This window comes from Mobula hypostoma, chromosome 7, assembly GCF_963921235.1.
Source record: "Mobula hypostoma chromosome 7, sMobHyp1.1, whole genome shotgun sequence".
NCBI classification, from domain to species: Eukaryota; Metazoa; Chordata; class Chondrichthyes; order Myliobatiformes; family Myliobatidae; genus Mobula; species Mobula hypostoma.
The window spans coordinates 123,418,555-123,445,517 of record NC_086103.1 but is presented as its reverse complement, the minus strand read 5'-3'; the positions used below and the strand labels follow the sequence as shown (position 1 = coordinate 123,445,517).

Sequence of the window (26,963 nt, the reverse complement as noted above, 5' to 3'; positions counted from 1 at the left end):
TGTCAGGGGCCGCAGGATCAGCCAATTGGAGGTGCGGAAAGGGGCGGGTCTTCCGTTGTCTTTCCTCGAGAAGGCGGGAGTGAAAGGAGAAAGTATATCGGTCAGGTGATCAATATGTCTGCGCCCAGGGTGTTGGGTTAATGGCAAGCAAAGGTGTTCAGAGTCTTTATCCTTTGTTTTGATATCAAACAACAGTGAAGTTCTTCGGCAAATGTCCACTTCTTCGCAGTCGAGGTTAGAGGATCTTACTCAGGTATTTTACAAATGATATTTTGATGTTACTAATTGATGAAACTTTCGCTATTTGGATATATTTGATGAATATGTTGCTGTTACTCCATCGCCCTATATGTTTGTACAATTGTTTGCATATTCGGGATGCTTTGTAATTTGACGCCATTTTGAATAGATAAAGATGCTTTTCTAATTTTAAGTCATAAATAATTGTAGGCGACGAAAATGGCAAAGAGTGGTACGTGGTTTACACATGATCATCAAAATAAGAATCCTAGCTCAAATGTGATGGAAATGGTCCTTGAACGGTTTGAGCGCCTTCCAGAATTAGACAGGTGAGTAGCTTATCCCTATCCACGAAAATATTTAACGGTGAGTGATGTAAAGTAATAACAATTGCCTCAGTATAAAGCTGTTAAATGTTTTAATATAAGATGGTGGTTGATGCATCTTTTCTAATAGTATATTTGTGGCTTGTGACTTGAATAATCTTGTTGTTTGGGGAAGGAGACCTTAACTAGCCTTTCTTTGTACTAAAATGTTATTCCTTTCCTGGGCAGCAGTGTGTAAGTCTCAATGCTGAAGCCTCCACTCCACCTACATGAATTGCTCTTCCTCTGATCTAGTATGAAATCTTTGATTGCATTAATTCCTAAAATGTAGATGAATAATTTTTCCTTGGACATTTTACCAATTGGCGCCAGTGATGGTGGGCCATATATGAGAGATTTCTGTAGTTTCTCCAGAGAGCTTTTCTCATCTTTACACCAGATAAGCAATTTCAAGGGATGATAGATAGATAACTCCTTTCTGTATCTCAGCTACTCTTCCAAAAAATTTGACAGTACAATAAAGAATTTCAAAGACATTCTCTTTTTATTTGAATGCTTTATTTAAGTAAATGCTGCATCAAAAATTGGTAGTTTCATCCTATTCAAAGTTGTGCTTTATAATAAGCATTTTAACCAATTACCACTATTCAGACAAGTCAGAAAAGTAAAAACAAGTGTTTTATAAGGAGAAGTAACAAATCTGACTCGGTGAAAGAAAACAGAGCATCTTTTCTCTTAAAAGTGTATGGCTGGTTGTAGTTCAGTTTTACTGGGCTTAATAATAGGTCATTTTCCATAGTATCAAACTTAATCAGGCTCCCTATGTTTTTCTGTAGAATTTGCATTTGATAATATAAATGGTTATTTTTGTCAAATGTGGCAAATGCAAATTAACCTTAAATTTCAGGCAATGTATTTGTGGTGTGTAGACAAGTGAGAAAGAATATACATTAAATCAGTGATCCCAAATTTTCTGCGTTACCATCCCCTTGATCCCCTTGGCTCACAGACCAACCACCCACCCACCTTTCTGGTCATTACATTAAAACTTTAAACATTTTATTTACAATGCGCAGTGAAAGAAAATAGCTGCAAATTTTAAGTAATGACAAGTAATTGCAAAAATTATTCAAATATATTTAAAGCTATAAATAAGATTCTTTAATTAAAGTAATAAACATTCATCAACAATTTTAGAGCATACATTAATAGTCCTACTTCATTGCTTTTTCACCTTTCAATGAAATGGATGGGCTTGGTGCAGTGATATCAGCTTTTAAATATCAGGCTGAATGTCACTTAGAAGGTGTCTCAGATCCCCACATTCAGTAATTTGCAGTCTGTTTCGTTGCTTTAAAAGAGGTTGGCTGACTGCACTGAAACTGCGCCCCACTAAATATGATGTTGGAAAGGCAAGAAAGAACAGCTTAACCTTTTTCCACAGTACAAGATAGCTTTCAGAGATTTCTTTCTACAACCAAAAGTCTTGATATGATTTTTTTTTTTTGAACCTCAGCTTCAGCACATTTTGTAGTGCGATCAGTTCTTCCTCCATCCTTCCTTTTAATTTCTCATTACAGGTGTTCAGGAATGGATTTATTAACTTCGACAGAGATGTGGAGATGACTGATTTAACTTTGATAAGATTCAGATAGTTTCCTTACAATTGAAGATTGACTATTAAATGTTGCTAAATAATTTTGACAAATAAGCAATGTCATGCCTAATATTCTTGATTACTGAATGAAGCAATCGAGTCATCAAAGAATTTTATCACAGGTTTCCTTGAAAGCCATCTGACTTCTGTGTGCAACAGCAAGCATTCAGACTGTACATCATTCTCAATATGAAGCTCTCAAAATGGTCAAGAATTGAGAACATGGGACTTGATTTTATTCACCACTGTGATAACAGTATTTAATGATTTGTGCAACTGATGACTTGGGTTTTTTGTGACGATGTTGTCTGTGAATTACACAGTGAATGGTAAATACGTTAGGAACAACATTTTTCGAGGAAGTAGTAACCTCGTGGTGGCATGCTTTCATTGATGATGCCCCATCTGTTACACAAGCAAGAATGTTGGTGATCAGAATGTCCGTGATCAGAATGTCCTATGAAAAATTGCCCGAAATAACGGCTCCCCCTTTTTGTCTTTTGAGTCCCCTTACAAATATCAACTCTTAGCTCATGCTTTTATATTTTATGAAGCGAACCAAGCTGCAGAGGTTCATTGCCTGGCAAAGTTGTCTCATTCAACTGCAGAGCAGATTGTATTGTCCAAAGTGTGCTGCACAGATCCCAAGTATCTTCCACATTCTCAGTCGTTTCATCTACTCACCTTTGAACAGCATTTTCACACAACAGGGGAAATGTCTACATTTTTTTTGTTCGGTCTGCTTCTGCCATTTTTGTTATGGAATGATAACTATCATTTAAGTCCAACATTAAATGCTGTGATCATTAAAGGGGTAAGTTATGACATCATCATAGTTCAGGCAAAACCTGACTCTGCCTGAAGGTAGATAAACTGGGGCAGATATATCTAAGTTGGGCCATGGGCTAGAGAAATGCGATCAAGGCCACTTGAAAGATTCTGATCTGTATCCCGTTAAACACCATACCCTAATTCACAGGAGCCGCATCACTGTGTAATTAGAATATAGGAATCGTACTTGCAAACTCTGTACTACATTAGTGAACGGCAATAATGAGTGGGCTGGGCCCAGAAATAACACTTATTTCTTCAGTCCAGATTTCTCATGAAGTGCCAAATACAGAAGTTTCAGATTGCTTTTCAACAACTATAAATGCGCTTCAATTAAAGTCTAAGAGAGCACTGGATTAGCAAGAGATGAGGTGATTACATGATCATTGTAATCAACACAAAGGCTGTGTACAAGAAGGGCCAGAGTCGCCTCTACTTCCTGAGGAGACTAAGGTCCTTTGGAGTACGCAGGCCTCTCCTTCGCAAGTTCTACCAGTCTGTTGTTGCCAGTACAGTCTTCTATGCAGTGGTGTGCTGGGGCAATGACATCAATATGGGTGATGCCAACAGGCTCAATAAACTGATTAGAAAGGCTGGTTCTGTTATAGGAATCAAACTAGACATGCTGAAGGCTGTGGTAGAACAAAGGACCCTATAGAAAATCCTGGCAATTCTGGAAAATGCTTCTAGCCCTCTGCATGTCACCTTGACTGAACCGAGGATCATTTTTAGTAATAGACTAAAATAACTACTGCTCCAAAGAGCACTATATCGTCTACCTGCTGAGCCGTGTCTATGCCCACCTGGACAAGCCAGCGAGCACTGTGAGGGTCATGTTTTTTGACTTCTCCAGTGCGTTCAACACCATCCGCCCTGTTCTGCTGGGGGAGAAGCTGACAGCGATGCAGGTGGATGCTTCCCTGGTGTTATGGATTCTTGATTACCTGACTGGCAGACCACGGTACGTGTGCTTGCAACACTGTGTGACCGACAGAGTGATCAGCAGCACTGGGGCTCCACAGGGGACTGTCTTTTCTCTTCACCATTTACACCTTGGACTTCAACTACTGCACAGAGTCTTGTCATCTTCAGAAGTTTTCGGATGATTCTGCCATAGTTGGATGCATCAGCAAGGGAGATGAGGCTGAGTACAGGGTTACGGTAGGAAACTTTGTCACATGGTGTGAGCAGAATTATCTGCAGCTTAATGTGAAAAATACTAAGGAGCTGGTGGTAGACCTGAGGAGAGCTAAGGTACTGGTGACCCCTGTTTCCATCCAGGGGGTCAGTGTGGACATGGTGGAGGATTACAAATACCTGGGGATACAAATTGACAATAAACTGGACTGGTCAAAGAACACTGAGGCTGTCTGCAAGAAGGGTCAGAGCTGTCTCTATTTCCTGAGGAGACTGAGGTCCTTTAAAATCTGCCGGACGATGCTGAGGATGTTCTACGAGTCTGTGGTGGCCAGTGCTATCATGTTTGCTGTTGTGTGCTGGGGCAGCAGGCTGAGGGTGGCAGACACCAACAGAATCAACAAACTCATTCGTAAGGCCAGTGATGTAGGGATGGAACTGGACTCTCTCACAGTGGTGTCTGAAAAGAGGATGCTGTCTAAGTTGCATGCCATCTTGGACAACGTCTCCCATCCACTACATAATGTACTGGGTGGGCACAGGAGTACATTCAGCCAGAGACTCATTCCACTGAGATGCAGCACAGAGCGTCATAGGAAGTCATTCCTGCCTGTGGCCATCAAACTTTACAACTCCTCCCTTGGAGGGTCAGACACCCTGAGCCAATAGGCTAGTCCTGGATTTATTTCATAATTTACTGGCATAATTTACATATTACTATTTAACTATTTATGGTTCTATTACTATTTATTATTTATGGTGCAACTGTAACGAAAACCATTTTCCCCCAGGATCAATAAAGTATGACTATGACTATATGAGGTCATTCTTGCCCATAGCCAGTAGGCCAGGGGTCCCGAACCTTTTTTTGCACCGCGGACCGGTTTAGTATTGACAATATTCTTGCGGACCGGCCGACTTGGGCGGGGGGAGGGGGGTGGTGGGTAGGGTTGCCAACAGACAAGAGTAGCAGTCAAGTACGGGACACTTGTGTTTACCCCGAGGAAAGACTACCATGACCATGAAGCCTTGTACGGGCACCTGTGTGCGCATGCGTGTACGTGCCGATTTTTTTTCTACAAATCATTTTTTGCGATTCTGTTCAGTGAAGCTATGCTACATACGTTATTTCTACTTTATATAGGCTGTGTATTTATCATATCATTCCTGTTTTTGCTATATGTTAGTGTTATTTTAGGTTTTATGTGTTATTTGGTATGATTAGGTAGGTTATTTTTTGGGTCTGGGAACGCTCAAAATTTTTCCCATATAAATTAATGGTAATTGCTTCTTTGCTTTACGCCATTTCGGCACGAAAGGTTTCATAGGAACGCTCTACCTTAGCGGGGGAAATACGGGACAAGGGCGATCCCGTATGGGACAAACCAATTTGGCCCAATATACGGGATGTCCGGCTAATACGGGACAGTTGGCAACCCCGGGGGGGGGGGGGGGAGGGCTGGAGTGTTAATCATGACCGGAATATAGGTGATAAGTCAACTATAAGTCAGTTATAAGTGTCTAATACACTCAATTTCGTTTCTAAAAGGGTTTATCTTAACGAATTTAATGTTAAACACACAGCACATATTTTCCTCGCATGACTATAGTGATAAATCATTTATAAGTCAATAGCATCATAACATTTTAAGTAACGTTTGGATATTAAACACACAGCACATATTTTCCCCGTATGAACATATAAAATCATTGCAACACACCAATATCGCTGAATCGGTGGGAGCCCTGGGCTTGTTTCCCTGCAACAAGATGGTCCCATTGAGGGCTGATGGGAGACAGCGGTACTCGAAGGGGGTTCCTTACGTCCAGTCTATTCCGCAATTTAGTTTTCGTTGCATTCACTGCAGAAAACCCCGCTTCGCAGAGATATGTTGGAAATGGAAGCAATGTTTTCAGTGCTTTCGTGGCTATCTCAGGTCATTTAGTCTTGACTTTGATCCAAAATGCCGGCAGAGCCTTTACTTCCTGAGTAAACTAAAGAAATTTGTCCTGTCCCCTAAAACCCTCACTAATTTTTATAGATGCACTGTAGAAAGCATTCTTCTAGGGTGCATCACAACCTCATATGGAAGTTGTCTGTCCAAGACCGAAAAGCTGCAGAAGATCGTGAACAAACCAATCTTCCATCCGTGGACTCACTTTACACCGCACGCTGTCGGAGCAGTGCTGCCAGGACAATCAAGGACACGACCCACCCAGCCAACACACTTTTTGTCCCTCTTCCCTCCGGGAGAAGGTTCAGGAGCTTGAAGACTCGTACGGCCAGATTTGGGAACAGCTTCTTTCCAGCTGTGATAAGACTGTTGAATGGATCCTGACCCAGATCTGGGCCATACCCTCCAAATATCCGGACCTGCCTCTCGGTTTTTTTGCACTACCTTACTTCCCATTTTTCTATTTTCTATTTATGATCTATAATTTAAATTTTTAATATTTACTAATTTTAACTATTTTTAAATATTTTTAATATTTATTATTTGTAATCCAGGGAATGTGAAGCACAGAATCAAATATCGCTGTGATGATTGTACGCTCTAGTACCAATTGTTTGGCGACAATAAAGTATGAAGTATAAAGATGTTATGTCAAGCATACTTTTCAGCCCGCCATCATTTGCAAGTCGAGGAGTTGATCTTCCCGCACTGATATGGATGGCACGTGTGTAATGACCTCGTGTACATTCAAGTTCAACTGTGGGCGTGACGGAATAAGGAGCTGACTCATATCGTTTCATATTGCAAATCATATCATTTCCTCGCGGCCCGATAGCACATGCTTTGCGGCCCGCTGGTTGGGGACCACTGCATTAGGCTCTATAATGAGTCAATAACCTGTAGCCAGGGATGAATGGCCGCCCCCCCCCCCCCATTAGACAGTTTGAGGTAACTTTTTTTATTTCTTATTTCTCTTCTAATATTTATATATTTGTATATCTGTAATGCTACTGTGACACTAATTTTCTTTGGGATCAATAAAGTAATTAATTATGAGAATCAAATGCTTAAAATAAGTAATTCATTTCTTAAATTAAGTCTGCAATCCCTCAGTTCCACCCTCTCCCCCCGCCATTGCTACTGAAGGCTTCCTACCGCCTGTTGGGTAGGGGACGATATTGCCCACTTTGGGAACTACTGTATTAAGTAGTAACATTTGGGAAATCATAGAGGAATAGATAGACTTGTGAGTATAAATCTACAGATCATTTAAAGAACCATATACAGAGACAGATTTGGAGAGGAACTGACTTACATAGTGAAAAGATTAAAATGCTTTTGCGGGGGGGATTCTTCCTCAGAAAAGGTGATCTTTCTGCCTGAAAAAGTGGCGGAAAAATCTCACCATGTTCTAAAAAATTCATGATGTGGATGTGGATTTCAAGTGCTTTCAACTAGTGGGGTACCACAAGGCTCGGTGCTGGGACCGCAGCTATTTACAATATACATTAATGATTTAGATGAAGGGATTAAAAGTAACATTAGCAAATTTGCAGATGACACAAAGCTGGGTGGCGGTGTGAAATGTGAGGAGGATGTTATGAGAATGCAGGGTGACTACGACAGGTTGGGAGAGTGGTTGCAGATGCATGGCAGATGCAGTTTAATGTGGATAAATGTGAGGTTATCCACTTTGGTAACAAGAACAGGAAGGCAGATTACTATTTGAATGGTGTTCAGTTAGGAAAAGGGGAAGTACAACGAGATCTTGGTGTCCTTGTTCATCAGTCACTGAAAGTAAGCATGCAGGTACAATAGGCAGTGAAGAAAGCTAATGGCATGTTTTCCTTCATAACAAGGGGAGTTGAGTATAAGAACAAAGAGGTCCTTCTGCAGTTGTACAGGGCCCTGCTGGGATCACGCCTGGAGTATTGTGTGCAGTTTTGGTCTCCAAATTTGAGGAAGGATATTCTTGCTATTGAGGGAGTGCAGCGGAGGTTCAAGAGGTTAATTCCCGGGATGGCGGGACTGTCATATGTTGAAAGATTGGAATGACTGGGCTTGTATACACTGAAATTTAGAAGGATGAGAGGGGATCTGATTGAAACATGTAAGATTATTTAGGGATTGGACACGCTAGAGGCAGGAAACATGTTCCCGATGTTGGGCGAGTCCAGAACCAGAGGCCACAATTTGAGAATAAGGGGTAGGCCATTTAGAACGGAATTGAGGAAAAACTTTTTCACCCAGAGAGTTGTGGATCTGTGGAATGCTCTGCCTCAGAAGGCAGTGGAGGCCAATTCTCTGGATGCTTTCAAGAAAGAGTTAGATAGTGCTCTTAATGATAGCAGAGTCAAGGGATACGGGGAGAAGGCAGGAACGGGGTACTGGTTGTGGATGATCAGCCATGATCACAGTGAATGGCAGTGCTGGCTCGAAGGACCAGATGGCCTACTCCTGCACCTATTGCCTATCTTCTAAGAGTCGTAGAAAAGTGCATCAGCTTCCTTTTTCTGTTTTTGCTGAAAAATACCTACAGAAGTATGGAAATTGGTCCATGTTTTTTGGTGACTGTGAAGCTTTATCATCAGGGCAGCAGCCAAGTTGGTGGTAGAACTTCATTTTGCTCATTCGCTCTGCAGCAGACAATGAGTCAATAACAACTTGGACTTGGCAGCAGTATGCACAAGTGCAAGCATTGCTTATGAACTATAGTTCAATGACTGAGATTGACGTGACCTTGTTTCTAGAACTGAAGCAACAGGTGTTGAACTACTTCCCACTAAGAGTAGTCAAATTTGAGAAAAATTCTCATCCTTTCCCTTTAAAAGACAAAGGCTTCTGTTATCTTATTGATCTTATTGAAACATATGAAATTCTAAAGGGATTGGACAGGCTAGATGCAGGAAGATTGTTCTCGATGTTGGGGAAGTCCAGAACAAGGGGTCACTGTTTAAGGATAAAGGGGAAACCTTTTAGGACCGAGATGAGGAAAAACTTCTTCACACAGAGAGTGGTGAATCTGTGGAATTCTCTGGCCCTTGTGACTAAAGGGATCAGGGGGTATGGAGAAAAGACAGGTGCAGGGTTCTGAATTGGATGATCAGCCATGATCATACGGAATGGCGGTGCAGGCTCGAAGGGCCGAAGGGCCTACTCCTGCACCTATTTTCTATGTTACATTGAAAAAGGTTATGTTGATGCTGCTCTCTCCATTTCACTTGGTGGCCTTGCTTGCAAGGATCATATCTACTGCAATTCATGGAATAATCCTTGAAATCAATTTTTCTGCAACAGATAGCAAGTAGACCTCTCTGTAATTAACACATTTGTTTCCTTTCCTGAAGGAAAAGAAAATCGCAATTATTGCTTCTGAGATATGTGGCATATCCTCTTCCCAGATGTGATAGATGAGGCTATAGTTGTATGCTTGAAGCCTCAGCAAGAATATTATCTGCTCCTGGGGTCTGTTTGATTTCCAGCTGACATGTGATCTTTTCACCTCTTGTCCACACCTTAGAGTGACAAGATTAAACTAGTTAGTGCTGTGGGGTGGAGTAAAGACACTGCTTTCACAGTCTTTATTACACCTTGTTAACAGGGAATTTATTTTTTAGAGATACAGCACTGAATAGGCCCTCCCGGCCTTTTGAGCCACGCCGCCCAGCAACCTTTGACAGTGCCGATTTAACCCTAACCCAATCAGAGGACAATGTACAATGACTAGTTAACCTATCAGATACATCTTTGGACTATGGGAGAAAACCAGAGCACCCGGAGAAAACGCACACATTCCACGGGGAAGACATACAGAGCTACAATAGCGTTGCACTAACTCCTACGCTATGGTGGTGTTAACTGGCCTTGTGTCCTTGATTTTCAGCTCATGATGGTGTAATCCCTTGAGAATTTGACTACAGATGGTCTTAACAACTTAAGAAACCTTACAAGTTGTAGTAATCCACAGGTTGCTGGATCTCCTGTGCATTTTCAGCTACCACTTTTTCTTTGGCCTGTACCGTTCTATAATTCCGAAACAGCAGTGTGCTCAAATACATTGAAGTGAAACTGTGCTCCAGACGATCGCTTTCAGAAGTGATGTTAAGAGACTTCCAACCGGTTTTAAAAGAACAAATAAGCTTTCCAATTGGTTCTTTGCCTTTCTCACATCCAACAAGGATTGGAAGATTGCCTGTCAGCAGACTACAGAACCTGCCATCTCCAACGCCAGCTGGCACAGATGTTCCCAGACCACAACCCCTGCTGCCAACCTCATTGGTTCTAACAATCCCGAGCAGATTCAGAACCTGGACTCCATTGAATGCGGGTTCTAGCAACTCTGGTCACTTTCAAAGTGCCTATCCATAACCTCCAACTCTGACTCCAGCCTGGATCTTGACCGACAGCACCTCCAAGTCGGGTCTTTACGTGCTACCGCTGGATCCCATGTCTCCCCTTCCCCTACTACCACTCTGCAGTCCCATGTTTCTCAGGTCCCACTATCAGATCTTGGGTCCTCGGAGACTCCATCTTCCTCCCACCCCACCTTCCCTGAGAACCCCAACCCTCTCCTCAGACACTACCAAACCCTTTTTCCCTTGGACCTTCCCCTCTCTGAGGCAGAACTTTCTGTCCTCAGTAAGGGCCTCACCTTTGTCCCCCTGCACCCACACCTCAGTAGGTTCAGCACCTGCCATGACAATGACCTCTTCATTCCTTCTCCATACGTACTGCTTTGGCAAGGACTCTCCAGCGGGCACTGATGACCCCTTCTGCCATCTTCAACCCTGCTTCTCTTCCTGGACATCCTGCTCTGCTGCCTGCTCTGGATCTTTTCATTGCTAACTGCCAACGAGACAGCAACTGTCTCGACTTTACCACTCCTCTATCCTGGACCTTTCCGTCCAATGGTACTGTGGGAGTATCTTCACCGGACTGCAGACATCTATCTACTACTAAAATTCTCATGCTCTGTTTGTCTGTTTGTAACCTCCAATTAGCCCAAATGGTGCATTACAGCGGCTTTTTTTTTGACTAAATTGACTTAAAATGCGCTAACTTACAGAATGCTTGCAAAGTTCAAGGTTATATATTCATATAAAATTGCTCACTCGTCAATCAACAGACCCCGCTTTCCACAACCCGAGCCGATTCCAGCTTTAATGGAAACCACGACGTGACACCATGACGCATGCGCACGGCCAGCCTCAGCAGCGCCTCACGATGCTCACAGCAGCGACACCAACCACAGCAAAAGAGCAGGGCTATCAGATCCATTTAGGAGAGTGCCAACCACATCATCAAGAAAAAGTAGCATCCTGGAGGCTTTGGTGTTACTGCTTCGTATTTTCTATCAAGCATTAGGGTAAAAAAAAATGGACAGCCTAATTATGCCGCGTGGAAAGAGAAGGGGGTGCTTTGCTTTTAGTTAGTTGCACGGTGGGTTTTTTTTTGGGGGGTTTTTTTTCTTTTTTTCCATTGATATATATAAAATTTAGTATACTATTATGTTATCTTGGTTTCTTATGTTTAAATTACATTGTAGTATTTTTTTTGGTATTGATACCTTCTGGAATTTTATTATATTTTAACATTGTATTAATGTTTATATGGCTTACCTTTTTGTATACTTATTCAATAAAAAGATTTAAAAAGAAAGGAAAGAGAAGGGGGAAATTATGGTCAAGAGATGACACTAAATGTTGTCGGGAAGCGGCAAGGAGAGGGAGAGAACAAGAATCTGATGAGGCCAGGGCCACACGACTCCAGGACCAAACAGTCAGGACAAAAAAGATGAGAGAAGAAGAGTCAGAGGAGGAGAGGCATGCACATCTCCAAAATAACAACAACTGGCATAGAAGGAGGAGAGATGAGAGACAAAGGAACTGAGAAATGCAAGTCTCCAGGATCAGAGACAAAAAACAAACAGCAGAAGAGATGAAGAGATGGGGGATGAAAGGGTTGCATGTCTCCAGAATGACACAAACAGGCACAGGAAGTGGAGAGAGGAGAAAAGGAGCTGAGAAATGCACGTCTCCAGGATTCGAGACAAAAAACAAACAACAGAAGAGATGAAGAGACAGAGGATGAAAGGGCTGCATGTCTCCAGAATGACAAAAACAGCTACAGGAGGAGCAGAGAAGAAGAGACAAAGGAGCAGACAAATGCATGTCTCCAAGATCAGAGACAAAAAATAAACAGCAGAAGAGATGAAAGGACTGCATGTCTCCAGAATGACAACGAGAGGCACAAGGGTGGTAGATCAACCAGAAATGATGCCATCAAAAGTGTCATCTGTTAAACGAGGAGGAGCTATATTTGCCTTGCTACGCATTATTCTTCTTTAATAAACTGAGGTTTTCTTCGTCAATTTCCAAAGCAAAGCGATACCAATAGCATTCAGGGAAATTTAATGTTCGTTCTGGTCACATCAGACTGCACTACCCTTCTCTCAAAGGGTGTCCCAACGGATCACCCCATTGTCTAGTTCAATAATGTAGCTTTCCAACAAGTTCCAAGGGTAATTAAGAATTAGTGTGCACTCAATGGTTACTTTATTAGGTACAGGAGGTATGTTCATAAACCTCTGCTGCTGTAGCCTATCCACTCCAAGCCTCAACATATGCATTAAGAGATGACCTTCTGCACACTACACATGATTGTTTGAGTTATTGTCGCCTTCCTGTCAACTTGAACCAGTCTGGCCATTCTCTTCTGACCCCTCTCAGTAACAAGGCATTTTCACTCACAGAACTGCCACTCACTGGATGTTTTTTTTTTCTTTTGCAACATTCTCTGTAAACTCTAGAGACTGTTGTGTGTAAAAGCCTCAGGACATCAGCAATTTCTGAGATACTCAAACCATGCCATCTGGCACCAAAAATCATTCTATGGTCAGAGTTGCTTACGTCACATTTCTTCCACATTCTGAGGTTTGGTCTGAACAGCAATTGAATCTCTTGACCATGTCTGTATGTTTTTATGCATTGAGTCGCTGCCACATGATTGTGTGTTTGGATATTTACATTAATGAGCAGGTGTACTTAATAAAGTGGCCACTGAGTGTACATTTACTATTCCAGTAACATTTGACTCTTGTACCTTAATAAAAGAAAGTTAGTTATGTCCTGATTCAGCCTACATAATGTTCTCCCTATAGATGAAGAGAATTCAAATAAGCCTGAAAGAAGCAGCAAAGCCAAATTCTGGTACAGTCCGTAGATCTCCAGCCACAACTTGCCCATACCCATTCCTCAAACACAATGTGGTAAAGCTTTTTGTGTATTCATTGCCATGAGAAGAAGTTCATAAAGAGACAAACTTCAGACTAATGATGCTCCTTCCACAGATGATCTATCAGTTAGTTTCTGCTAATTGTTGACACCCCAGAAGCAATTTATTTCATGGTAGCTCCATTGGACAGTCCTTCCAGGTGAGGAACACACATAAAAAGCTGGAGGAACGCAATAAGTCGGGCAGCATTTATGCAGAGGAATAAACAGCATTTCGGACCAAGACACTTCATCAGGACTGGAAAGGTCCTGAGGCCATGGATCGACACATCGGAATGGAAATTGGAATTAAAATGTTTGGCCACCAGGAAGTACTGCTTGTGGCAGATGGTACAAGAGGAGCTCGATGAAGCAGTCCCCCAATTTACGACATGTCTCACCAGTGTAGAGGAGGCTGCATCGGGAGCACTGGACACAGTAAATGACCCCAGCAGATTCGCAGGTGAAGTGTTGCCTCACCTGGAAGAACTGTTTGGGGCCCCGAATGGAGGTGAGAGAGGAGGTGTATGGGCAGGTGCAGCACTTAGACTGCTGGACAAATGGAGAAGGAAATCGTGGAGGGAGCGATCCCTGCAGAAAATGGGGGGTGGGGTTTAAAGTCAGGTTTAGTGGTAGGGTCCCTTTGGAAATAGCAGAAGTTACAGAGGAGAATGTGTTCGTTGCAGAGGCTGATGGTGTGGTAGGTGAGGACAGGGGACTCTATTACATCAGTGAGATGATGGGGTGAGCGCAGGTCATCAAGGACCCCACTATCCAGGCCATGCTGTGTTCTTGCTGCTGCCATCGGGAAGGAGCATTGAGTCCCACGCCACCAGATTCAGGAACAGTTATTACCCTTTAACCTTCAGGCCTCTGAACCTGTGTGGATACCTTCACTCACCTCAATGCTGAACTGATTCCACAACCTATGAACTCACTTTCAAGGACTCAACAACTCATGTTCTCTGTATTATTTATTTATCATATTAAGAATTGGGTTTATTATCACTGGCATGTGACATGAAACTTGTTAACTTAGTAGCATCAGTTCAACGCAATACATAAAATTGAAGCAAAAATAAAATAATAAGTAAATCTTATTCAGTATTCTTTGTACAGTATACGTATACTGTATTAAATAGACTAAAATCGTGCAAAAAGCAGAAATACTATATATTCTTTTAAAAAAAAAATGTGAGGTAGTGCCCAAGGGTTCAATGTCCATTTAGGAATCAGATGACAGAGGAGAAGAAGATTCTGTTCCTGAATGGCTGAGTGTGTGCCTTGTACCTCCTACCTGATGGTAACTGAGAAAAGGGCATGCCCTGGGTCTTGGAGGTCCTTAATAATGGACACTGTCTTTCTGAGGCACCGCTCCTTGAAGATGTCCTGGGTACTTTGTAGGCTAGTACTCAAGATGGAGCTGACTAAATTTACAACCCTCTGTAGCTTCTTTATTTACTGACTTATTTTTTCTTTGTATTTACACATTTTATCATCTTTTGCACTTTGATTGTTAGTCTTTGTAGTTTTTCATTGATTCTATTTCATGTTTTTGTTCTACTACAACAAACTGAATCTCAGAGTAGTGACATATATGTACTTTGACCATAAATTTACTTTGAACTTTGAACTTTTGGGGGAGCAACATCTCATATAGTGCCATGGTAGTCTCCAACCTGAAGGCATTAAGATTGATTTCTCCGACTTCTAGTAACTCTCCCCTTACCTGTCCTCGGGGGATCTGCCCGTCACCTTTACTTTCCTCTGATTCTGCACCTCTTTCCCTTTAGTTATGGTTTGTTGTCCCCTCCTATCAGATTCCTTCTTCAGCATTTTACCTCTTCACCAATGACCTCTCAGCTTCTCACGTCACCTAATTGTTCTTTCAGTGAAAGCATTCCATTATCTAGTGTATAGGGAGGCCCTTGCACCAAATTTATTCTGCACTGCACAAGCCATATGAAGAAATCCTTTAGAAGATAGCCAACCACAAATATACATCGATATATTAATAACCAGTTTTGATAATAAATGCACAACTCAATGAAACTTGAATTTCAGTAGAAGACTGATCAGTTATGATATGTTAGGTCTGTTTATACTGATGTTGGCTAAACTGCTGGACACTTGCAAGAAATTTTTTATCCAGATTTTATTCTGAAAGAGAATACTTATATTTATCAGAGTAATATTAAGTGAAAATTAACAGACGGAATTCAATAATCTTTTGGACTTATTTTAATTAAATTATATACACCCTATCCTCGTTATATGCATCTTCAGGCGATGTGGATTCACAGTTATGCGAGGAACCTATTTCTACCAACGTCTCGTTATATGCGTTCAAAATTCACAGTTATGCGAGGAGTACTGCCTTCCCGCCAATACAAGTCACGTGCGCACGCTTCACAGTCTCACTGTTGGGACAAGAAGCACTGCCTTCCCGCCAATACAAGTCAGGTGTGCACGCCTCACAATCTCTCTCCCGCCACTCTTGCATTGGTTTTGGCAAGGTGTGGATGCGCGATCTTAAACTTCTGTTGGTTTTACCTACGGTGCAGTGATTTTGCGCTTGAAATATTTAACTCCTTAGCATCCGATATCATGACCTGGGCTGTCAGTCGAGCAGCAGAGAACGGCTTTAACACTTGGAAAAAATGTCGGAAATTATAAACAGCGCAGCATCAGCTGAAGGTAACACAGCTCTGGGACGTTGCCGCTGGGAACAGAATCTTGCCTTTAAAGTTCTTTTGTTGCTTGACAAGGCACCAGCCCATCCTAAACATTTGGACAGCATTCATCCTAACATAACAGTGCGTTTCCTGCCGCTTAACACATCGCTGATTTGACCACTCTACCAAGGTGTAATCCACATTCAAAGGCATGCGTATTTTTTTTAACCGCGAACTATCTCTCAGATGCTGTAAGCAACAGATGATTTTGAAAAACCCGGGAGTTTACCAACGGTGAGGGAATGGTGGAAGTCAGAACACTTGGCACAAATGGCGATGGACATGGACCCACGTTTAGAACGGAGTCAGCATTTCAGTCGTTCCCTGCTGTCAACCCTTCTTCCCTACAAGCAAATTTAAAACAAAATGCTGCCAAGCAAACAACCCTCACCACTTTATTCAAATCGGTAACACCTTCTGCCGGCAGTTCTAAGAGTTCTGTGGGTCTTCCTTCACCCCTTGCTGTGCTTGATATGATCCTGACGACCACAACCATCCCACCTTATCCATGTAAAGCTGCCCGACACCACAACAATCACTTATCTCCCGGAGCGAACATACCTGCCATTGTTGGTAAGTACTGTACACCCTCGGATGTTAACTTTCTGTGATTTATTACATTGAATATTACCTTAAATTGATGAAATATAATACAAATTTTGTCTTGCAGTACTGCTTTTGTGTTGTATTGGTATGAAAATGTGAATAAATTACAGATGAAACATATTTAGGAAGCCCTCTGGAATGCATCAACTTCGAAACGTATTTCCCACATATGACGAGAATAGGGTGCATTGGAGTTCAAGCAATTAAAGTTCTTGAATAACATCTGGGGAAAAAAAATAGTTGATTTAGACAAGCAAGTTGGCTGAAAGAATATATTACAGAAATGGTTGAACCTAAATGTGAAAATGAAGGCAACAAAGTAAACTTCATTTGTAACAATTTATTTAATGGAGATAAGGATAACAATCCACTTTTTTAAAATAATGTGGGATTCAATGACTTCTCTGAACTCTATGTTGGCAGGGACCACCCCTTAACAGAACTGCACTGAACTACTCTCACAACCTATGGACTCACTTACAAGGTCTCTTCATCTCATGTTGTCAATATTTATTCTTATTATTTTCTTTTTGTATTGGCACGGATTGCCTATTGTACACTGGTGCAATCTTTCATTGATTCTATTATGGTTCTTGAATCTATTAAGAATGCCTGCAAGAAAATTAATCTCAAGATTGTATATGGTGACATATATATACTTTGAAAATAAATTTACTTTGAACTTAATAGAACTGATATAGAATCAGTTTCACCTATTGTTCTGTAGTTTCCCCAATAAAGTCAATTCACATCTATTTTTGAATCATAATCAGGTTTATTATCACTTGTTTCATAGCTGCGGTACAATGCAAGACATAATACAATAAAAATAAATAGTGCCAAAAAGAAATAGGAAGGTACTTCTATCTTCATGGCTTAAAATCAGTAACAGAAACTGAATTGGGCTTTAAAAGGGGAGGGGTTACATTTCTAGTCAGAGAAAATGCCACAACAGTGCTCAGACTGGCGGGCTCATCTACTGAGGTTGTATGAGTGCATCTGGGGTTATAAAGGGATGACGTATTAATTAGATTATACTATAGACCACCCAATAATCAGCAGCATTTAGATGGCTGCAAGAAAAATGACCTGACAGCAGGTGATTTTAACTTTCCACACATTGACTGAGTATCCCATACAGTGAAAGGGATGGTTGGTATAGAGCTCGGCAAATGTGCTTAGGAAAGTTTCCTTAATCAATATATAGAGGTCCCAACAGAGAGAGCACAACATTGGATCTCCTATTAGAAACAAGACAGGGCAGGTAGCAGAAGTATCTGTAGAGGAACACTTTAGATCTGGTGATCTTAATTCCATCAGTTTCAAGATAACTATGGAGAAGGATAGGTCTGGTCCTCGGTTGAGATTCTAAATTGGAGAAAGGCTAATTTTGATGGCTTCAGAAGGGATCTGGCAGGTGTGGATTAGGATTTTTCTGGGAGAACCATGATTGGTAAGTGGGAGTCGTTCCAAATTGAAATTTTGAGAATGCTGAGTTTATATATTCCTCTTAGAATAGAAGGCAAGGCTAACAGGGTTAGGGAACTTTGGTTTTCAAGAGACATTGAGGCCCTAGAAAAAGGTGCATAGCAGGTAAAGACAGCAAAGAACAAATAAAGTACTTGAGTTTAAGAAATGGAAGAGAAGACTTAAGGAAATCAGGAGAGCTGAAAGAAGGCATGAGGTTTCCATAATAGACAAGGTGAAGGAGTATGAAGAATTATATGGATGGAAGAGGTATAGAGGGCAATGATGCAGATGCAGATTGGTGGAACTAGGCAGAATAATAGTTTGGCACAGACTAGATGGGCCAAAGGGTCTGTTTCTGTGCTGTCGCGCTCTATGACTCCAAATAGGTATACGTGGGAGTAAGTCTTTGAAACCTCCAGTTCAGTAATTTAATATACTGCTCTAACATTGTCATCCATTCTTATTCACCATTTCTTCCTGGAGCAGTTTGCCATTTGTTAACGCTATATACAGTCATTACTTAGTCTTGTTTCCTTTAAACCAGAAGATCTAGAATATCACTTGCCATGCCTTACAACATTATTTTTTAATTGAACTCTCTTCTAAGCCTTTCCTTGAATTTGCCTTTGTCGCCAAACCATTTCTTTCTATGTGCATTCCAAATTGTGATGTGGTTACTTCTAGTGTTCCTTAAATCATCTGGATCCTTGGCTTCCTGACCAACAGACCTCAAGCCATAAGGATAGACAGCAACCCCACACCTGCGCCCACCACAGCTATCCTCAACACTGGTGCCCTGCAAGACTACATCCTGGGCCCTTAATTCTACTCACTGTACACTTACGACTGTGTGCCCAGATTTAGCTCTAACTCCATCCACAAGTTAGTAGATGATACCACCATAGTAGACCATATCTCAAATAACAATTATTTAGATTTTATGAAGGAGATAAAGAGCCTTGTGGCATGATGTAATGACAACAATCTTCCCCTCAATGTCAGCAAAAGAGCTGGTTGTTGACTTCAGAAGTAGGGAGTGGTTAATGCACATGCTCCTGTCACATCAACAATGCTGAGGTGGAGAAGTTTGAGAACTTAAAGTTCCTAGGAGTCACTAGTAGTCTGTCACAGTCCAACCACGTAGACATCATGCCAAGAAAGCTAACCAGTGCCTCTGCTTGCTCGGGAGGTTAGATATTTGGCATGTCTGCTTTGACCCACACCATTTTTTATCTAAAAAAGCATCTTTCAAGATGGCATGGCAATTGCTCTGCCCATGAATGCTAGATATGACAGAGAATTGTGGACACAGCTCAACACATTATGGAAACCAGCCTCCAGTTCATGGACTTTTTGCTGCTTCGCTAAAGGAGCCAGCATAATCAAAGATTTCCACCCACCCTGCACGTTAACTCTTCTCCCACCTCTCACTGGGCAGAATATACAAAACCACACCAACAGGCTCAAGTGCAGCTACAATCCCACTGTTAGAAGACTATTGAATGGTTCCCTACTACAATAAGATGGTCTCTTTACCTTGCACCTTCTTGTCTACCAGCACTGCACCTTCTCTTTAACTGTAACCCTTTATTCTACACTCTTGTTAGTTTGCCTTGTATTACCAAAAAGCACTGTTGTAATAAATGACATCGGAACAAAATTAGGCTGTTCAGCCCATCAAATCTGATTTGCCATTCCATCATGGCTAATTTATTTTCCTTCTTGGCCCCATTCTCTTGCCTTCTCCCTGTAACATTTGATACCTTTACTAATCATGGATCTATCAATCAGCACCTAAATATACCAAATGAGTTTGCCTCCACAGTCATCTGTGATAATGAATTCCACAAATTCACTAACCTCTGCTAAAGAAATTTCTCCTCATCTGTTATGAAGAGATGCCCTCTTCTGAAGCTGTGTCCCCTGGTCCTAGACTCTCCAGCTAGAAGGGACATCATCGCCTCGTCCACTCCATCTAGGCCTTTCAGTATTTGACAGGTTACAATGAGATTCCCCCCTCATTCTTCTAAACTTCAACAGATACAAACGTTTGTATAATGCCAGGGCCATCAAATGCTCTTTATATGAACCTTTGGATGTCAGCACATCCTTTTCTTAGATAAGGAGCCCAAAACTGCTCATAATACGGTAAGTGTGGTCCAACCAATGCCTTACAAAGCCTCAGCATTGCATCCTTGATTTTTATATTCTAGCCCTTTCAAAATGAATGCTAACATTGCATTTACTTTCCTTGCCACCGACTCAACCTACAAGTTAACTTTTAGGGAATCCTACGCTCCTGAGTTCCTTTGCACTTCTGATTTATGAATTTTCTTTCCATTTAGAAAATAGGCTACGCCTTTATTCCTTCTACCAGAGTGCATGACCATACACTTTCCTACTCTACATTCCATCAGCCACTACTTTGCCCATTCTCCTCTTCTGTCCTCTGCAGACTCCGTTTCCTTAACTCTGCCTGCCTTTATAACTATCTTCATATTGTCTGCAAACTTGGCTACAAAGGCATTAATTCCATGATCATCTAAATCATGGGCAACTAATATGAAAAGAAGCAGTCCCAAAACTGTCCCCTGAGGAACATCAGCAGCCAACCAGAAAAGGCCCTCTTTATTCCTACTGTTGCCCTCCTGCCAGTCACTCAGTTATTTATCCATGCTAATATCTTTCCTGTAATCCCATGAGCTCTAATTTTGTTAAGCAGCCTCATATGTGGTATCTTGTCAAAGGCCTTCTGACATCCACTGACTCTCTATTGTCTGCCCTGCCTGTTATTTCCTCAAATAATTCAAACAGATTTGTCAGGAAAGATTTCCGCTTAAGGAAACCATGTTCACTTTGGCCAGTTTTATCATGTGCCTTCAAGTACCCAAAACCTCATACTTAATAATGGACTCCCAACATCTTACCAGCTTCTGAATTCAGGCTTATTGGCCTGTAACTTCCTGTCTTTTCCCTTACTCCCTTTATAAAGAGTGGAGTGACATTTACAATTTTCCAGTCATCCGGATCCACTCAGGAATCTAGTGATTCTTGGAAGATCACTACTAATGACTCTACAATTTCTTCAGCTACTTCTTTCAGAACACTGGGATGTAGTTCATCTGGTCTTGGTGAATTATCTACTTTCAGCTTTCCAAACATCATCTTAGTAATATCAACTACACTCATTTCAGCCCCTGACACTCTCAATTTTCATACTGCTGGTGTCTTCCACAGTAAAGACCGACACAAAATTCTTACTAAGTTTGTCTGCCATTTCTTTGTCATCCATTACTACCTCGCTAGTGCTATTTTGCTATCACTTTTGCCTCTCTCTTACTCTTTATACTGGATATCTGAAAAGAACTTTTGGTAATGAATTAATTTATATGAACAGTATGCAAGACAGGATTTTCATTGTACATTGGTACATGTGACAATAATAAACCAACTTACCTATTTTCTCAGAAATATTAACCATTAATGTGAGTCGTGATACATTTTGACTTTTTTCATAGTTGAAACTTGTAAATGTAAAAAAGGTTTATTCTTTTTCCCTCATCTGCAGAACACTTTTTGTCTATGGACCTTTCTACCTTGGGTTAAATTCAGCACTTGCTGGTTTAATTACCAACAGTTTCTTTCGAAGAGCTCTCAATGTTGCGCAGGCTCGTTTTGCGTCTAGTTTGCCTATGGCAGTCCTACCATTCCTGTCAACCGTAGCTGGTTATAATGCTGTTGTATCAAAACCTTTGCTTTCAGGTTAGTAAAGACTGTTGTGTATTTAAAAATACTAAAAGATATTTTCAAAATCAACTTTTTCTGAAATAATATTCCTATTTTTAGTACAGAGGGTATTTTTATCAGTCTTGTACGAATATAATTTTGATTCATGTTTGTGCTTTGGCTAAAGGAAGAAACTGCCATTTCTAACCAATATACACATGTGCAGTATGTTACAGATTTCCCTTACTACAGTGTCCCATTTTTTTTGTGTGGGCTAAGAGGGGTGGATAAAGGAAGGAAACAAAAGAGAAGACTAGCAACCATGGGAATGGGGACAGGGAGCATCAATTAAATAATATATATTGCCTGCATCAGTTGAGCAACTGCTTCAAAATAATGCCCAGATAGATGCTGTAAACCACCTTATTTTGCAATTTTAAGTTGAGATGGTTAATAATTTATTTGTTTAGGTGATCTAAACTGTCCCACCTGTGCTCTAGTTAGAGGAGGATTAGTGGCATCTCTTGGTGGAGGCTTATATCCTGTTCTCTTGGCCTTGCCGATAAACGCTGGACTTGCAACAAGGTAAGGACACCATACCATTATAAAACCTTTCTTTTTGTAATAACTGATTTGATTCTGTAGTTATCTCCTCTGCCTACATGCAAAGGATGTGTTTGGTTACAATATTTTTCAGTCCAATGTCAAAATTAACTTGCTATATTGCAAATAAGCATTTCAAACATTTCATTATGGGAAAAGAAACATGCTTCATGTTTCGTTTGTACAACATCCGGTGGCATTGACCTCCCACATCATGAAGACCCTGGAGAGACTTGTCCTGGAGCTGCTCCAGCCTATGGTCAGGCCACACTTAGATCCCCTCCAGTTCGCCTACCAGCCCCGACTAGGAGTTGAGGATGCCATCGTCTACCTGCTGAACCGTGTCTACGCCCACCTGGACAAGCCAGCGAGCACTGTGAGGGTCATGTTTTTGACTTCTCCAGTGCATTCCACACCATCCGCCCTGCTCTGCTGGGGGAGAAGCTGACAGCGATGCAGTTGGATGCTTCCCTGGTATCATGGATTCTTGATTACCTGACTGGCAGACCACAGTACGTGTGCTTGCAACACTGTGTGTCTGACAGAGTGATCAGCAGCACTGGGGCTCCACAGGGGACTGTCTTTCTCCCTTTCTCTTCACCATTTACACCTCAGACTTCAACTACCGCACAGAGTCTTGTCATCTTCAGAAGTTTTCGGATGACTCTGCCATAGTTGGATGCATCAGCAAGGGAGATGAGGCTGAGTACAGGGTTACAGTAGGAAACTTTGTCACATGGTGTGAGCAGAATTATCTGCAGCTTAATGTGAAAAAGACTAAGGAGCTGGTGGTAGACCTGAGGAGAGCTAAGGTACCGGTGACCCCTGTTTCCATCCAGGGGGTCAGTGTGGACATGGTGGAGGCTTACAAATACCTGGGGATACGAATTGACAATAAACTGGACTGGTCAAAGAACACTGAGGCTGTCTACAAGAAGGGTCAGAGCCGTCTCTATTTCCTGAGGAGGCTGAGGTCCTTTAACATCTGCCGGATGATGCTGAGGATGTTCTACGAGTCTGTGGCGGCTAGTGCTATCATGTTTGCTGTTGTGTACTGGGGCAGCAGGCTGAGGGTAGCAGACACCAACAGAATCAACAAACTCATTCGTAAGGCCAGTGATGTTGTGGGGATGGAACTGGACTCTCTCACAGTGGTGTCTGAAAAGAGGATGCTGTCTAAGTTGCATGCCATCTTGGACAATGTCTCCCATCCACTACATAATGTACTGGGTGGGCACAGGAGTACATTCAGCCAGAGACTCATTCCACCAAGATGCAACACAGAGCGTCATAGGAAGTCATTCCTGCCTGTGACCATCAAACTTTACAACTCCTCCGTTGGAGGGTCAGATACGCTGAGCCAATAGGCTGGTCCTGGACTTATTTCATAATTTACTGGCATAATTTACATATTACTATTTAACTATTTATGGTTTTATTACTATTTATTACTTATGGTGCAACTGTAATGAAAACCAATTTCCTCCGGGACCAATAAAGTATGACTATGACTATCCTATATAATTGAATCAAATTAAGGTATCTTTGACCACCCCCTCCCAGCTCACTATATAGAAATTGAGGTTCCTTCTTCTGTTGCTGGATGATCTCGGGATGGTTTATCATCCAAGTAGGATTTCCCTGGAAACAAGAAAATCAGCAAAATCACCTCTTTAAAGCTGGATTTTTTTTTTTTTTTTTGCAGTCCTATGGTATTTCTCTGGTGCAGGACTGTTTGTTCCTCTGTAACTTGGAGTTCCATTGTAATTCAAATACGGTTTTCCAGACTATAGAAAATAATAAGCAAGTGTGAACTCAAGCATTCACAAATCAAAAGCCCAGAAGGAAATGGGAGCAGAAATGATCATCTGGCCCTTCAAGCCTGCTTTTACCATTCTATATGATCATAACTGATCTATACTGGCCTCAGCTCTTTCCTGATTGTGCCAGATTCCCACAGCCATTGGTCCCCTGATTTTTCAAAAAAAAATCTCTCCACTTTAATTATTTGTAATTAGTACTTTTAATAAATAATTATTTTTACTAGCCTCCACAACTTTCTGGAGCGAGAATTCCAAAACTTCACCAGCTACTATGAAAAAAAATTCAATGTGCCTCCATTTTAAATGACTGGCTCCTGATCTTGAAAGTATATCCCATTGTCTGAGAATATGCCACTAGTCAAAGTAGTCAGGAAATATGCTAAATAAGCAAAAGTTTAATTATATGAAGGCTAATATAAGCACTATTTAAGCCAACCATGACATAATAACCAAACAAAATAACCATTATTTGATAAAATGCAAGAATGTATTATGCTTGCAAAAGAGCAGGAAAGAACAGGAGCTATCATCATGACCTGAGAAAAGCTTGAAAGTAACTTGCCTCTTGGTCTGGAGGTGGAGGAGACAAACTAGAAGAGACTATATTTATGTATTTACATAGACACTGGGACTAGCATTTGGCAGATGTTGCAACATTTTCGTTCACTTCTTTAGCTCCTGTCTGCAGAAGTTTGGACTTCCCTATATTTATATTATTTGTTGAACCAGACTTAGGAATATTTTTCTTCTCTAAATTAAAATGTACAAGTATTCAGTAGCTTTTTTCTTAATCCATTTTGTTTTTGTTCCAGGTACAATACAAGCCCTATGCCAGAAAAAGGAAATATAATAAGATTCTGGATTGCTCTTTGTCAGCCATTTAAGAGAAAACTAAGCTATGTGATAATCCTTCAGGCTCTCTTTGGATTCTTCCTAAGTTCCAAGCACTATGCAATTTACATGAAAATGCTTGAACTTCCTCCATCCCACATAGATTCTGAACATTAAAGGAGGAAAATATTTAACTTGAATATTTGACAGCATATTATCATGCATTAATCAGTTCTCACCCGGTGTTTAATAAATTTTAATGATTTGAGTAATAACAGTACCATCAGTTAAATTCTTATCAAAAGACGAGAAAGAATCTTTTATATTCCATGGTTTCAAGGCGACTAAATGCTATATCAGAGAAAAAGTAAGTAACTTCTATGTTCTGCTATCCACAAAAGATGAACATGTAATATAATAAAATTTGATTGTGAACCAAAGCCTGCATGGTTAGTACAAAATTCAAAGAAGCAATGCTGGTTTCCTTGCTGTAATGGAAAAATAAATTTCTAAATTTGTAATGTAATAAATTTAGTAAAACAAACATTTCTGTTATAATGTGATATTCACGTTGAGTTTCTCTTTAGCTAAGGGGGAGACTTGTTCTACAGATCCCGTTTGTCAACATGATACAGTCCCTATCCCTTGCTTCCTATTCAGTCTCAATTAAATCTTTACCAAACCAATTGGTGTTGAATTGTTAACAAGGGAGCTACCAGTGTTATAAAAATTACTGTCATTCATTCCTTATTTTTTTTCTCTAATGTTACTGGCTTGCTCCAATTATTATTCAAGCCAGCAACAAGACAGGTTTAAAATTAACCACCGACATTGGATTAAATAATTATTGCGTCCATGTCTATGACTTTGAATTAAGATAAAAACTTTCCATAATGTTATTACCGAAATAAAGATCATTTATTTTTCTGAAGGTGATTTTCCACAGGCAGCCTTAAAAGTAATTGTATCTATTTTAAAATAAAATATGGAACTAAATATGGCACTGGTGCATGTTCTGAAACTTGGAGTAAAAGATTTTATATCGCAGTTTTAACTTCTGTTCTGTTAATACAAGCAAATATTGGAAGATTTAATTTATAATGTAGTAATGTCCACAAATAATGTGGATAAATAATAATATTGAAATCTTTTCAATACTCTGTCAGCCAAGATTTAAGAAAAATGCCAACAACTAAGGCAAGGATGCTGGAACTCAATGGCCAAAAGATGTAAAATGCCTAGTTGATATGTCTTTTTCTTTGTTTGTATCAGTAATTCCAATGTTACTTGTATAGGTTTGAACAATATAAGTTGATGCAACTTATTAAGAACATTAAAATAATTGATTGTTCACATTTCCAGGTTGAGTATGGATTCAATCTGGAAAATTAAATATTTTGAGTAACCAGTACCATTCTCTTCCTGCTGGTTGGTTATAAAATGAAAAGTTAAAAGAATTCTTCATATTCTTCATTCTGTTAAAAAGTATCCTTCTGCATTTCCTCTGGCTCCACTCACAACAGCACATTAATGCAACCTACACAGGCAAAGTGATAAACATCTTGCATTTTATATACACGTGTGTGTGTGAACATCTTCCTATTGTTTCTAAACAAGTTCCAAGTTGCATAGTACATAAATTAAAATATTTTTATGCTGTTTTTAATACAAAGAAGGAATGGTGTTAACAGCTAGTTAGGTCAGAACAAAAACAAAAACCTGGAAGAACTCACTGGTCAAGTAGCATCTTTG

General features: G+C 40.7%; 1 protein-coding gene across 2 annotated transcripts; it reads left to right on the top strand.

The window, feature by feature from the left end:
• Positions 1–89: 89 nt before the first annotated feature.
• On the top strand, positions 90–26,623 carry tmem126a (transmembrane protein 126A). 2 transcript variants are annotated; one of them, XM_063052842.1, is made up of 5 exons: positions 90–253; positions 451–569; positions 21,797–21,990; positions 22,425–22,539; positions 25,193–26,621. In XM_063052842.1, the coding sequence occupies exons 1-5, from the start codon at positions 212–214 to the stop codon at positions 25,386–25,388; spliced, it is 666 nt and encodes a 221-aa protein (XP_062908912.1). In that variant the 5' UTR covers positions 90–211; the 3' UTR covers positions 25,389–26,621. The 2 variants fall into 2 exon arrangements, with proteins under 2 accessions (XP_062908912.1, XP_062908913.1); XM_063052843.1 differs by having other exon boundaries at positions 96–234; positions 25,193–26,623.
• Positions 26,624–26,963: the final 340 nt, after the last annotated feature.

What these genes read in the sequence shown, in the direction of transcription:
- tmem126a (XM_063052842.1), top strand. Translation starts at nt 212, where the DNA reads ATGTCCACTTCTTCGCAGTCGAGGTTAGAGGATCTTACTCAG. An exon ending in GGTTAGAGGATCTTACTCAG is followed by an intron (nt 254 to 450) that starts GTATTTTACAAA and finishes AAATAATTGTAG; the next exon opens with GCGACGAAAATGGCAAAGAG. An exon ending in CGCCTTCCAGAATTAGACAG is followed by an intron (nt 570 to 21,796) that starts GTGAGTAGCTTA and finishes CCTCATCTGCAG; the next exon opens with AACACTTTTTGTCTATGGAC.